The sequence below is a fragment of the Anguilla rostrata genome, chromosome 8 (genome assembly GCF_018555375.3).
Source record: "Anguilla rostrata isolate EN2019 chromosome 8, ASM1855537v3, whole genome shotgun sequence".
Lineage (NCBI taxonomy): Eukaryota > Metazoa > Chordata > Actinopteri > Anguilliformes > Anguillidae > Anguilla > Anguilla rostrata.
The window spans coordinates 5,675,508-5,689,296 of NC_057940.1; the positions used below are offsets into that span (position 1 = coordinate 5,675,508).

Below are 13,789 nucleotides of genomic sequence, written 5' to 3' on the forward strand. Positions count from 1 at the left end.
AGCATCGCTGTTAGCATGCAGCATGGCGTGTGGCTAATTTGAGGGCGGTGGTGGGGGGGCAGGGCAGTTCTATCGGCTTGTAGTCTGACAAAGACTAATTGCAGGAATCCAAGATGCCCCACTAAAAAAAAAACACCTCTTCTAATGTGGCGTTTGTAAAATTGGGTTTTTTTCGTAATTGCAAGGGTTTTGGCCTTGAGGACATGGGCCATAGTGCCTTATCGGGAAAAAAACACCACATTTGCCACCGGCATCTGCTTTGCTCTGAACAACACTGTGGATATGGGCAAAGCTAATTACTGCCACATTAAATGTGTAAATTAGTTCAAATTTAATTCAGAATTTGTTTTTCTTCGTTTCGCCTCACAATTGGCAGGTTTTTAGAGGGTCATCTTGAAAGAACTTAATGTCATAAAAGTTTTTGCCTACTTTATTTGGCTTAACACGGCTATGTATGTATACATACAGTACATGTATGTTTTTGTATGTTTATCTGTATAAATCTGTACAACGGCATTTAAATTACATTGCTGTTGCAACAAATTTTGTTCTGAATGCATTTCGGTGAACAATGGCAAATTTAATGAATGCACACAGAGGCTCTGTTCTATACATTCTAGACTAAAGAGTGGATATCTCAACTTTCCAAAGAACAAATTAATTTCTTTTGTGAATGTGCTTTCCAAAAAGGAACATTTTTCTGACCGTAGGCTTTTGGGGTATTTTGATGGAACGGGGCCTTCTGTTTCAGCAAAACTGGCTTTTCACATTTGTGACGGGTCTGCTGACATTTTAATTTGTCTCACCCAGGTGTACGCTAACATGGGATCACCCGAAGGTCAGTGCGCCATGCTAACTTGTGAGAGTTCATACTGTTTGCACGATGCATTGATCTACAGCAACGATGTCAGTCGCTCACGCTGCAAAGAAGGACAGCGAGATTGAACGGAGGAGAGAAAAACACAAGGGGCGATGGGATATTTGGATTACTCGCGGACTTCTGTTTCGCCCTGGCAAGACATCTGAACAGGGACACCCCAAATCCGTTCTGCCTGACGGTTAACTGATTAGTTCACACCGCTGATCGGCGAGAAGTTTCACTCACCTAATATACCAGGCCTCCATCTGTCCCTGATTGGAAAGAAAGAATGAACATCCACAGTTATGCTGACCCTTAACGCACGGCATCGTGGCAATGCTCATCGAGTATAAGAACATTTAGGCCCTGCTCTTAGTGTTTACGCTTGGAAGATACTGTTGATCTGAGTTATAACCCCACCGCCAAGGGCTTTCCTCCTTGCGGTGAATGACAACACTGTAGTATTTCAATTATAGTGAATTTTCCGGGTCAACTCAAACCGCCCTCAACTGTCTCAGAGCCGGAGAGGTGAACTAAAGGCATCAAATCAAGTGGTTATTAACCCTTTGAGGTGTGAGATCACAAATATGCGGTCAGAATGTTCTTAGCTGAACATTCTGATGCTGATGTAACAATCGCTGCTGGTGACTGAAAGCAGTGGAGTTCTAGAACACCGACTTTTGAAAAAATAACTTTTTGGAAAAAATGGCCGCCTGCCTTAGACATAGCAGCCTCCCAAGACCAGGTCTGTGTTGCGACGGTCAGAGATGAAGCTTGTCGACCGTTCTTTCAGCAGAAATTCTCAGGTGAAATAAGTCCACTCAACCTGCTCTGTTTCCGTCCTGCTCTTTCCTCCTTCCTGTAGGAAGCCAGAGACGGTCTTTGGGAGCCAAGGGACCCAAAGGAGAAAAGGGAGACGTGGGGTTGCCTGGGAAACCAGGTGCATCAGGTGGTGTGCTCTTGTAGGATAAAGCAGCATCTGTTTTATATGCAGCGCCTTGCTCTCTGTTACATATTCACTGTTGGACATGCTGTGAACCTTTATGCCCCAACAACCATGACTTATTTATATTTAATAAATCATATATTACTTTGTTATTGGACTCAGTATCAGTAATGAGCGATGCCCGAAAATTAACCCAAGGTACGATTGTCTTTGTAATATCACTGTTACATAAAGTGCTTACATACATACATACATCCTTTGTTCTGATTGGCTGGTCACTAATGAGTGAAATGTGTGTTTTTTTTTCCCCCACAGCCTCTGAGGTCACTGACGGATTTGTGGTGAGTCTGTTGTGCAGACGGTCGCCTGTAGAACCTAAGCAGGCCATTGGAGCTGGGTTTGGGACAGTCTCAGGATGACAGTCAGTTTTGTTACGTACAGAGATGAGCGAGAGAAGAGGGATTAGGGCCAGCAATTAAACCTGAACTCCGGACTCTCTGAACATGCAATATATCTCTGTCCCTCTCTCTTTCCTTCTGTGTCCATCTGTCTGCCTCTCTCTCTCTCTGTCTCTGTCCCTCTCTCTTTCCTTCTGTGTCCATCTGTCTGCCTCAAATTCAAATTCAAATTCAAAATGCTTTATTGGCATGAAATACACTTGTCTTTTGCCTAGCTACATAGAAACAGGAACAGGAAACATGAATACCTACAACATTGTGGAACACAACAATGCATACATTGGCTATACAATAACATAATAAAATCATAACAATTATACATAATAATACAATAATATAATATAATAATAATGTAAAAAAAAAAAAAAAAAATCAAAATTGCAAAAAAAAAATAATAATAAATATAAATAATATTTTGGTCGTCACCAATGTCCTCAGTTATGGCATCAGATGTACTTTGCTCAGTGTCCGTTGCTTCTCCTGCAGGATTTGCATTTTCCTCTTTTTTGAAGTCTTTATATTAGAGAAAATTGTTTAATGTTCCTAATTTCTGAATCTTTTCCATGTAGGAAAGTGCATCTCTGTTTCCACTCTCTCCTGTCTACAGTGACCACTACTTGTTCTTTGGTAACCATGTATTCCGTGTCTCCTTTTCAATTGCGTGCGTGGTCACTGAGCCTGTGCTGTCGATCTCTCTCTCTCTCTCTCTCTCTCTCTCTCTCTCAGGGGGATAAAGGGAATCTGGGCTACAAAGGAGAGAAGGGAGACAGGGGGGAGCCGGGCGTTCTGGGTCCCCCTGGCCCCCCCGGGAGATCAGGCCTTGTGGTGAGTGTGTTATCACCCCCCCCATCCCCAAATCCCCCCCCAACCACCCCCCCCCAACGACCCCTCTAAAGCTGTCTGTCAATTAACCACTGCAGCTTAAACTAATTACTGCAAAGATCATTTCTCAAATGATCTTGTGTGATAGGGAATACAGTATATGAGCATGCAGGACGGTTTTATCCTGTTTATTCGAGGGGGGTAGGGGTGATGGGGGGGGGGCGGAGGGGGCGGGCTTTTGGCCGCCTGTGATCTCTTCATGTGGTGTGTTGTGACTGAAATATGTTTTCCTTGGTTTCGGTTCAGTTCAGTTCCGTTGGGTTGCTGTATAATTCCCCCCCCCCCGCATAGGAATGTTTTGATGGGGTTGTGGCACATGTGAGCAATCAGGGTTTTTTGAAACGATGCGTTCCGCAAAAAGAAAAGCTTTATTTTGGGGGGATGAATGAGTTTGTGTTTGTTCTCGAGAACAAAAGTAAGACAACAGTAAGTCACTCATCGTTTATGAAGTTGGCTCATCTCCGTTGCACTCAAAACCCAAGGCCTTGCTGGGCTCAGAACATGTTTGTAAACTAAGGTAGAAAGTCATGGATTTTACAGGATGAGATCAGTGCTTTCCCACTAATGCCCCCTTGACGTGAGGAAGAGGACGGACGCTCTTTAAGTGACACGGAGGCTGCGTTTTTAAACGGCGAATCAATAAACACATTGATTTTAAGTCATTTCAGATGTGCGCTGGATTTGTATTGGGGGGGGGGGGAAGGCCCGAGGGTGAGAAAGTCTTGCCTTTGTTTCAGGGCCCCAAAGGGGAATCCATCGTCGGCCCCCAGGGCCCCCCTGGAACTCCCGGACTACCAGGGGCCCCCGGGTACGGACGGGCGGGACCGCAGGGCCCCCCCGGGCCTCCGGGCCCACCGGGGCCACCCCCTCTCTACGGTTCGGGTGAGACGCTCCGTGCGATTTCCAAATACGTCGCAGACCGCATGTCCATCTGTCACATGGGTTTTTTTTTTTTTTTCCCCTCTCTCGCCACATAGATTAATCATTAAAGGTGTGAGGTCACAAATGTGTGATTAGAATGTTCTTAACTGGACATTCTAATGCTGATGTCACAATCACTGCTGGTAACTGAAAGCAGTGGAGTTCTAGAATGGATTTCTATGATTAAAAAAAAAAGATTTTTTTAAACCTGCTCTTGCAAAGCGATGGAAGATAGAAATGTATTTGTTGTAAATATATACAATACTTTAAAACGCCGAATGTGCCGACATTTTAAAGTGTTCCAGAATAAATACATTTTTATCTTCCATCGCTCTGCACGAGTGGCTGAAAGTTTTGCATTTAATTTTGTGTCCTTTTCTTTTTCATGGACCTTGGTTACATTGCGCCAGAACATTATTCAATCCACAAAAAAAATACCTGCTCTTCAGAAAGGCCTAAGCATACATATAAATATTAATATGAAAGCCTGGTTCTCAAATGTATTTTGAGAGCGCGAGCAATCAAAAACAAGGTTAAATCCAGGATAAGAGGAAGTAGGCTTTACTGCTCCTTGGAGTGGCTGCTGAGAGCAGGCCAGCTTTGTCTGTGTGTTCACAGCGGGGATCGGAGAGCATGCGCAGTTTGGGAAGTCTCTAATCGCTAACGTCTCTAGTCTCTAATCGATTGTTTTAAAATCACCTCTGACGTGAACTGAGTAGATGCCCTAATTGACCTGCCAAAAGAGATGTGTGGTAACTTGGAATGTGTGGAGTTGTTAAAAACGGAGTCTGAGTAACTTTCGGCCTCGGCTGTGACTGTGATGAGAACGCGCGGCGGTTTAGACGCACACGTGGGGCCCCACGGGGCCCCGAATCCCATGCGTCTGCTCCTGTCCTTTCAGGCGTTTCCCTTCCGGGGCCACCCGGCCCTCCAGGACTTCCTGGGGCCCCTGGACACGGAAATCCAGTGAGTGGGGTGGAGTGGGGGGTGGAAGGAGGGGGGGGGGGGGAGGGTCAAACGGACCGTGCGGAGAATAGAGAGGCAGCCAACAGCTGCAGCTAGTTTTGAGAGTCAACGTTTACGTCAGCTTTCAGTTGATTTGTTCTTTTGTTGTTCTTTTGTATCTTAAAACTTGGTTTTATGTGCTTCAACATGCCTTTGTTTATTTCTGATCCGTTTACTATTTTATTTTGTATTCTTTCTTCCTCATGTTTTCCGTGAAGCATTTTGGGATGCAAAAGGCGCTATATAAATCCTTCTTACTTTGATACTCATTTACAGAGAGGTTAAATGCTGAACTTTGTGCGACACCTTCGTTTTTTCCTGTGTTTTATTACCTGCATGAGTACGCCTGCATGTGTACAGTGTGTAGTGTGACTCTACCTCTCTACCTGCGTGTGTACAGTGTGTAAGGATGTGACTCTACCTCTCTACCTGCGTGTGTACAGTGTGTAAGTGTGTGACTCCACCTCTCTACCTGCGTGTGTACAGTGTGTAAGGATGTGACTCTACCTCTCTACCTGCGTGTGTACAGTGTGTAAGTGTGTGACTCTACCTCTCTACCTGCGTGTGTACAGTGTGTAAGTGTGTGACTCTACCTCTCTACCTGCGTGTGTACAGTGTGTAGAGTGTGACTGTACCTGCGTGTGTACAGTGTGTAGAGTGTGACTCTACCTGCGTGTGTACAGTGTGTAAGTGTGTGACTCTACCTGCGTGTGTACAGTGTGTAAGAGTGTGACTCTACCTCTCTACCTGCGTGTGTACAGTGTGTGACTCTACCTGCGTGTGTACAGTGTGTGACTCTACCTGCGTGTGTACAGTTGTAGAGTGTGACTCTACCTGCGTGTGTACAGTGTGTGACTCTACCTGCGTGTGTACGGTGTGTAGAGCGTGACTCTACCTCTCTGCCTGTCCCAGGTGACCACCCTTCTGAGCGTGGACACCTTGCTGAGGGAGACGTACCGCGCGGTGGAGGGCACCATGGCCTACGTCTCCGACACGGCCCAGCTCTACATCCGCGTGCGGGACGGCTGGAGACAGGTGCAGGTACGCTGACGGCCCCTCACCTGTGTGTGTGTGTGTGTGTGTGAGAGATGGTGTGTGTGTGTGTGTGTGTGAGAGAGAGGGTGCGTGTGTGTGAGTGTGTGTGTGTGAGAGGGTGTGAGTGTGTGTGTGTGTGTGAGGGAGAGGGTGTGTGTGTGTGTGTGTGTGTGAGAGAGAGATGCATTCTGCCATCACCGTTGGGCAGCCCTGCTTCATCACAGTGACTGACATGATTGTCTCAGTTTGATGTGCCAATGTGTGAGTGTGTGTGAGAGAGAGGGCGCGTGTGTGTGAGTGTGTGTGTGTGAGAGAGTGAGTGCGTGTGCGTGTGTGTGTGTGTGTGTGTGTGTGTGAGAGAGTGAGTGCGTGTGTGTGTGTGCGTGTGCGTGTGTGTGTGTGTGTGTGTGTGTGTGTGTGAGAGAAAGGGTGATAAATCGCAGCTGCCTGTTGTACTCATGCCCCTGCAGGATACATAAAATTGGTTTTCTTGGGGCAAAAGTAAACAAAATAAAAAGAATAGAAATGAATGAGCGGCTCGGTAAGTGGGGCATGTTTGGCTGTGGTAGGCAGGGGTGGCATTGTTCCTGAAGACTGAAACAAATAATGTGCTGAAGTGCAACTAAATGAATCTACTGCACTTGAGAACACTTGAAGTGTAATTGAAGTGTATTTCATTAAAATTAAAGTGTGCTGAAGTCTATAATGTTTTTCGCTTGGGTTTGGAGGGTTTAGACTAAAGCCATGGGACGTGTCCCTGCTCCCTGTTTCCGCAGCTCGGCGAGGTGATCCCCATCCCCGCGGACAGCCCCTCCTCCTCCTCCTCCGCCTCCGCCTCCGCCTCCTCCTCTTCCTCACAGGTGCTGAGTAGGGTTCCGGAGCGCGCCAGTCTCAGAACGCCTTCCCAGGTACGAGGACGGGAAACGGGCGTGGCTATGGGCACAGTGAGGGGTGTGGCTATGGGCACAGTGAAGGGTGTGATTATGGGTGTGGCTATGAGTATGGCTTTGGGCATGGTTAGGGGTGTGGGTATGGGGGTGGCCATGGGTGTGGTTATGGGCATGGTTGGGTGTGATTATGGGTGTGGCTATGAGTATGGCTTTGGGCATGGTTAGGGGTGTGGCTATGGGGGTGGCCATGGGTGTGGTTATGGGCATGGTGAAGGGTGTGGGTATGAATGTGGTTATGGTCAGGGTTGTGGGTGTGATTATGGGTATGGCTATGAGTATGGCTTTGGGCATGGTTAGGGGTGTGGGTATGGGGGTAGCCATGGGTGTGGTTATGGGCATGGTGAAGGGTGTGGGTATGAATGTGGTTATGGGCAGGGTTGTGGGTGTGGCTATGGGCGTGGCTATCCTTCCTTGCCACCAAATGCACCGTTCACTTCCTGGACAACTGCCTGCAAAATGGCTTCCGCCCTGGAGCCAGGATCCTTTTCCTGTGACACCCTGCTGTATCGGAGCCATTTCTGACACCCTGCACTACACGTGTAACGCGTCCGTTTGATCTGTTTCAGGCCCTGCAGACCTTCCTGCCTGGCCACACCATTCTGCCACAGAGCGTTGGCACAGGCCCAGGGGTAAGAATCGCTCTGTGATCTCTCTCTGTAGTTTCCCTACGTGCTGCAATGCAGGCCCCGTTTTCTTAAACATTGTAATGGAATATATATATTTTTTAAAGCATGTAATTTTTACCAGGGGGCGACATAGCTCAGGAGGCAGTCGGAGGGTTGCCGGTTCGATCCCCTGCCCTGGGCGTGTCGAAGTGTCCCTGAGCAAAACACCTAACGAGCTGATTGGTGCCTTGCATGGCAGCCTTTCACCATTGGTGTGTGAGTGTGAGTGTGAGTGTGAGTGTGTGTGTGTGTGTGTGTGTGTGTGTGTGTGTGTGATTGGGTGAATGAGAGGCATCAATTGTAAAGCACTTTGGATAAAATTATATAACTATATAAATGTAGTCCATTGTAATGTCTCGATGAAAGCCAGCTTCAGAAACGCGGGTCTGGCCACGTCCGGTCCGAGCGAGAGGCCAAATGTGACTTCCCTGCGGCGCGGTCTTCTCGGGTTTGGACCAGGTCGGCGCTCTGGTGCTTTCTGCCTGCCAGAGGTTTTAGAGAGGGGTTCCGGCGAGCCTCGTTTGGGACGATGGTTTGGGGGTAAAGCCAGAGCATAGCGCCGCTGGTTTCACGAATGGTTTCTTTTTGCTGTGAACGGCACCTCTCTGATTGAGGCCAGAGGAAAACATAAATATTTTATAGCGATGATGGAGCTGCAAGTCATTGCTTCACACCTCCTGTCTTTCTTATGCTGATGTGATCCGGGGAAAGTATGTTCTGGTGTGTGTGTGTGTGTGTGTGTATGTATGTGTGTGCTGTATGTGTGCATGTGCGTGTGTGTGCATGTGTTTGTATGTGTGTATGTTTATGTGTGTGTGTGTATGTGTGTATGTGTAGCTGATTGGCCGTGCGCTGGAGGGGAGCGTTGTGATTGGACGGCAGTCCCCCCCCCCCGTCTGACCCTGTGACTCCGCCCTGCTCCCCAGCTCCGCCTGGTGGCCCTGAACGCCCCGTTCTCCGGGGGCCTGCGGGGGATCCGGGGGGCCGACTTCCTGTGCTACCAGCAGGCCCGCGCCGTCGGCATGGCGACCACCTACAGGGCCTTCCTGTCCTCGCACCTGCAGGACCTGGCCAGCATCGTGAAGAAGAGCGACCGCTTCAACATGCCCGTGCTCAACCTGCGGGTAGGCCACACAAACACTGCTCTGAACCTGCGGGTAGGGTTAGGGTTGGGGTTAGGGTTAGGGTTAGAGTTAGGGGTAGGGTTAGGGTTGGGGTTAGGGTTAGGGTTAGGGTTGGGGTTAGGGTTGGGGTTAGGGTTAGGGTAGGGTTTGGGTTAGGGTTGGGGTTAGGGTTAGGGTTAGGGTTAGGGTTGGGGTTAGGGCTGGGGTAAGGGTTAGGGTTAGGGTTGGGGTTAGGGTTAGGGTTAGGGTTGGGGTTAGGGTTAGGGTTAGGGTTAGGGTTGGGGTAGGGGTTAGGGTTAGGGTTAGGGTTAGGGTAGGGTTAGGGTAGGGTTAGGGTTAGGGTTAGGGTTAGGGTTGGGGTTAGGGTTAGGGTTAGGGTTAGGGTTAGGTTAGGGTTAGGGTTGGGGTTGGGGTTAGGGTAGGGTTAGGGTTAGGGTTAGAGTTAGGGGTAGGGTTAGGGTTGGGGTTAGGGTTAGGGTTAGGGTTGGGGTTGGGGTTGGGGTTAGGGTTAGGGTAGGGTTTGGGTTAGGGTTGGGGTTAGGGTAGGGTTAGGGTTAGGGTTGGGGTTAGGGTTAGGGTTAGGGTTAGGGTTAGGGTTGGGGTTAGGGTTAGGGTTAGGGTTGGGGTTAGGGTTAGGGTTAGGGTTGGGGTTGGGGTTGGGGTTAGGGTTAGGGTAGGGTTAGGGTTAGGGTTAGGGTTAGGGTTAGGGTAGGCCGCACAGACGCTGCTCTCCTCACAGCGCCGGAGACACTGAGATTAAAGAGTCTGTTCTTTGAAGATTTTATGTTGTTTCTTCCCCGAAAATGATGTGTGATCTAATAAATTCATAGTTTTTATGAATACTTTTTATTAATACTGCCCCACATATGATATAATCTCAATTGGGGCGACATAGCTCAGGAGGTAAGACCGATTGTCTGGCAGTCGGAGGGTTGCCGGTTCAAACCCCGCCCTGGGAGTGTCAAAGTGTCCTTGAGCAAGACACCTAAACCCTAACCCCTAACTGCTCTGGCTAATGAGAGGCATCAATTGTAAAGCGCTTTGGATAAAAGCACTATATAAATGCAGTCTATTTACCATTTACCAAATGTTCTTTATAACAAATCTCAGGATTTAAAAGGTTTAAATGTGCTTGGATGCACATGCAGTGCCAAGTTTCTTTGCAAAAATAATGCCTTTCTGGGGTTAATTTACAGACACTTCCCACTCATCCCTGCTGTTCTTCACTCATCCCTCCCTTTCTACACTCATCCCTCCTGTTCTTCGCTCATCCCTCCTGTTCCACACTCATCCCTCCCTTTCTACACTCATCCCTCCTGCTCCACACTCATTCCTCCTGTTCCTCACTCATCCCTCCTGTTCCACACTCATCCCTCCTGTTCCTCACTTCTCCCTCCTGTTCCTCACTCATCTCTCCTGTTCCACACTCATCCCTCCTGTTCCATACTCATCCCTCCTGTTCCTCTCTCCTGTTCCACACTCATCCCTCCTGTTCCTCACTTCTCCCTCCTGTTCCTCACTCATCCCTCCTGTTCCTCACTTCTCCCTCCTGTTCCTCACTCATCCCTCCTGTTCCTCTCTCCTGTTCCACACTCATCCCTCCTGTTCCTCTCTTCTGTTCCCACACTCATCTCTCCTGTTCCACACTCATCCCTCCTGTTCCCACTCATCCCTCCTGTTCCCACTCACCCCTCCTGTTCCTCTCCTGTTCCACACTCATCCCTCCTGTTCCACACTCATCCCTCCTGTTCCTCTCTCCTCAGGGCGATGTGCTCTTCAGCAGCTGGATGTCCATCTTTTCGGGGAACGGGGGCGTCTTCGATCCGGAGATCCCGATCTACTCCTTCGACGGGCGCAACGTGATGACAGACCCCGCCTGGTGAGTGGGTGGGGCTAGGGTGCACCAGCCCCCCCCCCCCCCCAAAAGCTCAGTGTGCCTCACCTCTGAGGTGTCTCTGTGAATCATCTGTGTCATGCCCTGTGAAAAGAATGGATGTGGCAGCCTCTCAAATACATGTAATTTATTAGCTAGATATAAATTAGTGCGTAACTAATTATAACTAAAAATAAAGCGTTCACCGTAAAATGTTCAGTGTTCAATCAACTCCGTTCAGTGCTCTTCGTTAGCATTGAATTATCACCGGACATTTTACTGTGCCTGCAGGTCACCTTACCGTTCTCTGCAAAGACTTCTCTAATAACCAGTATAAATGGGTAGTGTTTAAAAAGGACGGACACGAATTTGTATCCTTACAAATAAAACATCACTCTAAAAGTACAGCCTGGTAAAAGAGTTATATTTAAAACAAGGGGCCAAAAAGAGAATAGCTCAGTGACAATTATCGTCAGCAGTGGTGGGACGATAGAAATCCCCCAAATCCCAAAAACAGGGTCTGTGGGCTCTCGACTCACCCCCTGCAGTGTGGCCTTGGACAACCCCGGACGACCGCGGCCATCATCATCATCATCATCATCCTCACTGCCGCTGTGTTCTCTGTCTGTTTATGCAGGGGCATTAGTCAGCACATCTCCACGCGGGCTGCGTTAGAAGTGACTCAGCAGGCCCGCCGTGTGCCGTCGTGCTGAAAAGCGAGCGTTCTGCTATTTAACGGATGGCTAGGCGGTTTGTGTGTGTGTGTGTGTGTGTGTGTGCCGTCTTGCTGAAAAGCGAGCGTTCTGCTATTTAACGGATGGCTAGGCGCTTTTCTGGGGCGCTTTTTGTGGAGTGGACCCTCTTTTCTGTTACCGAGCTCCGGAGATTATTTTCTAATGGAGAACGCGAACTGGAAAAACTGCGGAGATGTCCGGATGGTGTCGGTGCGAGTGAAATGAAACAGGGTGTTGGGAGATTGAATTCGGTTTTCGTTACTGGAGCGGAGCGGGTTTCGCCTTTTCAAGGTTCAGGACCGATACATTTTAACGGGCTTGTGTTTCCATTCAGTGTGTAACTGCAGCTGGAAACGTCTCATCTGACTGCTGACTGCTTATCTTGCACAGGTGTCACTGACTGTCTCTCTCAGTACCTCAGTACTGCGAACAAATGCTCTGCTTTGTTTTAATCCATTGTGTGTGTGTGTGTGCGTGTGTGTGTGTGTGTGTATGTCTGTATTGTGTGTGTGTGTATGTGTATGTGTGTGTGTGTATATGTGTGTGTGTGTGTATGTATGTGTGTGTGTGTGTGCGTGTGTGTGTGTGTGTGTATGTCTGTATTTGTGTGTGTGTGTATGTGTATGTGTGTGTGTGTGTATGTATGTGTGTATGTGTGTGCGCGTGTGTGTGCGTGTATGTATGTATGTATGTATGTATGTGTGTGCGTGTGCGTGTGCGTGTGTGTGCGTACGTGCGTGCGTGTGTGTGTGTATGTGTGTTTGTGTGTGTGTATGTGTGTTTGTGTGTGTGTGTGTGTGTATGTGTATGTGTGCATGTGTGCGCGTGCGTGTGTGCGTGTGCGTGTGTGTGTGCGTGCGTGCGTGCGTGCGTGCGTGCGTATGTGCGTATGTATGTATGTATGTATGTGTGTGTGTGTGTGTGTGCGCGCGCGCGCGCGTGTGTGTGTGTGTGTGTGTGTGTGTGTGTGTGTGTGTGCGCGTGCGCGTGCGCGTGCGTGTGCTCCCGCAGGCCTCAGAAGATGCTGTGGCATGGCTCCAGCTCTGTGGGGATCCGTATGACCTCCAGCTACTGCGAGGCGTGGCGGGCGGGGGACATGGCGGTGACGGGCCAGGCCACGCCCCTGCAGAGCGGCCTGCTCCTGGGCCAGAACCCCCGCAGCTGCTCCAACCGCTTCGTCGTGCTCTGCGTCGAGAACGGCTACGTGCCGGCGGGGCCCCGGGGGAGGAGCTAACCCACCCTGGCCCCGCCCCCCAATCCTGGCCCCGCCTGGGCCAGCACCCCCCTCCCCTGGCCCCGCCCCCATCTTGGCCACGCCCCCCTCTAACCTGATCATGCCCCCCACTCCTGACCTGGCCCTGCCTCCCCACCCTGGCCTCGCCTGGGCCACGCCCCCCACCCCCTCCACCCTGGCCACACCCCCTGCCCTGGCCACGCCCCACCCCCTGCCCCCCCCTCCCCCAACAAACACATAGACAACCACCTCTGTGTGGAGTCCTCATTCTTTTCTGATTTAGTTTTATTTTTAAATATTCGTTATATTTCTAACTTTGAAAAGGTGTAAATATGTGTACATTGCTTTGTACCGCCATCGTCCCACCCACACTGTCCGCTTGACTGACAGGATGCCAAAGAACCCATACCTCAGAGTGAACCGTTGTGGAATCTCAGCCAATGGGAGAGGCTGTTCTTCAAATCAGGCTGGCTTCTGTCCAATCAAACATCAGCATGTTTTGCTCATTACCGATCTGAGGTTAAAATGTAGGGAGTTCTTTACCGGTTGTGCCGCCAATGTTATCATTTCCCAGTGTTGCTCGGAGTCAACCCTTGAAAGTGAAAAGTTGGGGGAAAACAACTGTCACACCTGAGAGTTAACAGAAGTGTATTTCTGCCAGGAAAAGCGTTCATTGTTTCCTGAAGAGAGGAAGTCATTCAGATGCACTGTTATGATTTAGTGCTTTCCATTCCATGTCCATGAAGGGTTATTGTTTGAAAAGGTTCACTGGCTTTTGTTCTAAGCAGATATTTTCCTCTTAGTATTTCCATTCCATGTTTTTATTTATACAGAGACAGCACATAAATATAATCAAAATAAATCTAGAGACACACAGTTTAAATATGTAATTAAATTAAGATTTAGATACGCTTGTTCAAAGCAACTTTCATCTGAAATAATATTTTTGTACGACATCTCTTTTTGATTGATTTAAATTAACAGATGTTCAGGTTTTGATAGTAGATGCCATGTTTATTTTGGAATGTAAAATTGATGACTGTAAATGCATTTTTTTGAAGACATTTGGACGAAAGTATTTGATAAACAGTTTAACAAAGCAA

The 13,789-nt window shown here is 48.7% G+C and overlaps 1 protein-coding gene across 1 annotated transcript in view; it reads left to right on the plus strand.

Annotated features, from left to right (window-relative positions):
• LOC135260302 (collagen alpha-1(XV) chain-like) overlaps positions 1-13,332 on the plus strand; it is a 51,487-nt gene extending 38,155 nt beyond the window's left edge. Inside the window, exons 30-41 of the mRNA XM_064345545.1 lie at positions 811-838; positions 1,725-1,808; positions 2,121-2,146; positions 2,990-3,088; positions 3,883-4,027; positions 4,968-5,032; positions 5,984-6,112; positions 6,883-7,014; positions 7,623-7,685; positions 8,648-8,845; positions 10,609-10,724; positions 12,464-13,332. Coding sequence (XP_064201615.1) covers positions 811-838; positions 1,725-1,808; positions 2,121-2,146; positions 2,990-3,088; positions 3,883-4,027; positions 4,968-5,032; positions 5,984-6,112; positions 6,883-7,014; positions 7,623-7,685; positions 8,648-8,845; positions 10,609-10,724; positions 12,464-12,686 — 1,308 coding nt within the window. The 3' untranslated portion in view covers positions 12,687-13,332. The remainder of the gene's footprint in view (positions 1-810; positions 839-1,724; positions 1,809-2,120; positions 2,147-2,989; positions 3,089-3,882; positions 4,028-4,967; positions 5,033-5,983; positions 6,113-6,882; positions 7,015-7,622; positions 7,686-8,647; positions 8,846-10,608; positions 10,725-12,463) is intronic.
• Positions 13,333-13,789: the final 457 nt, after the last annotated feature.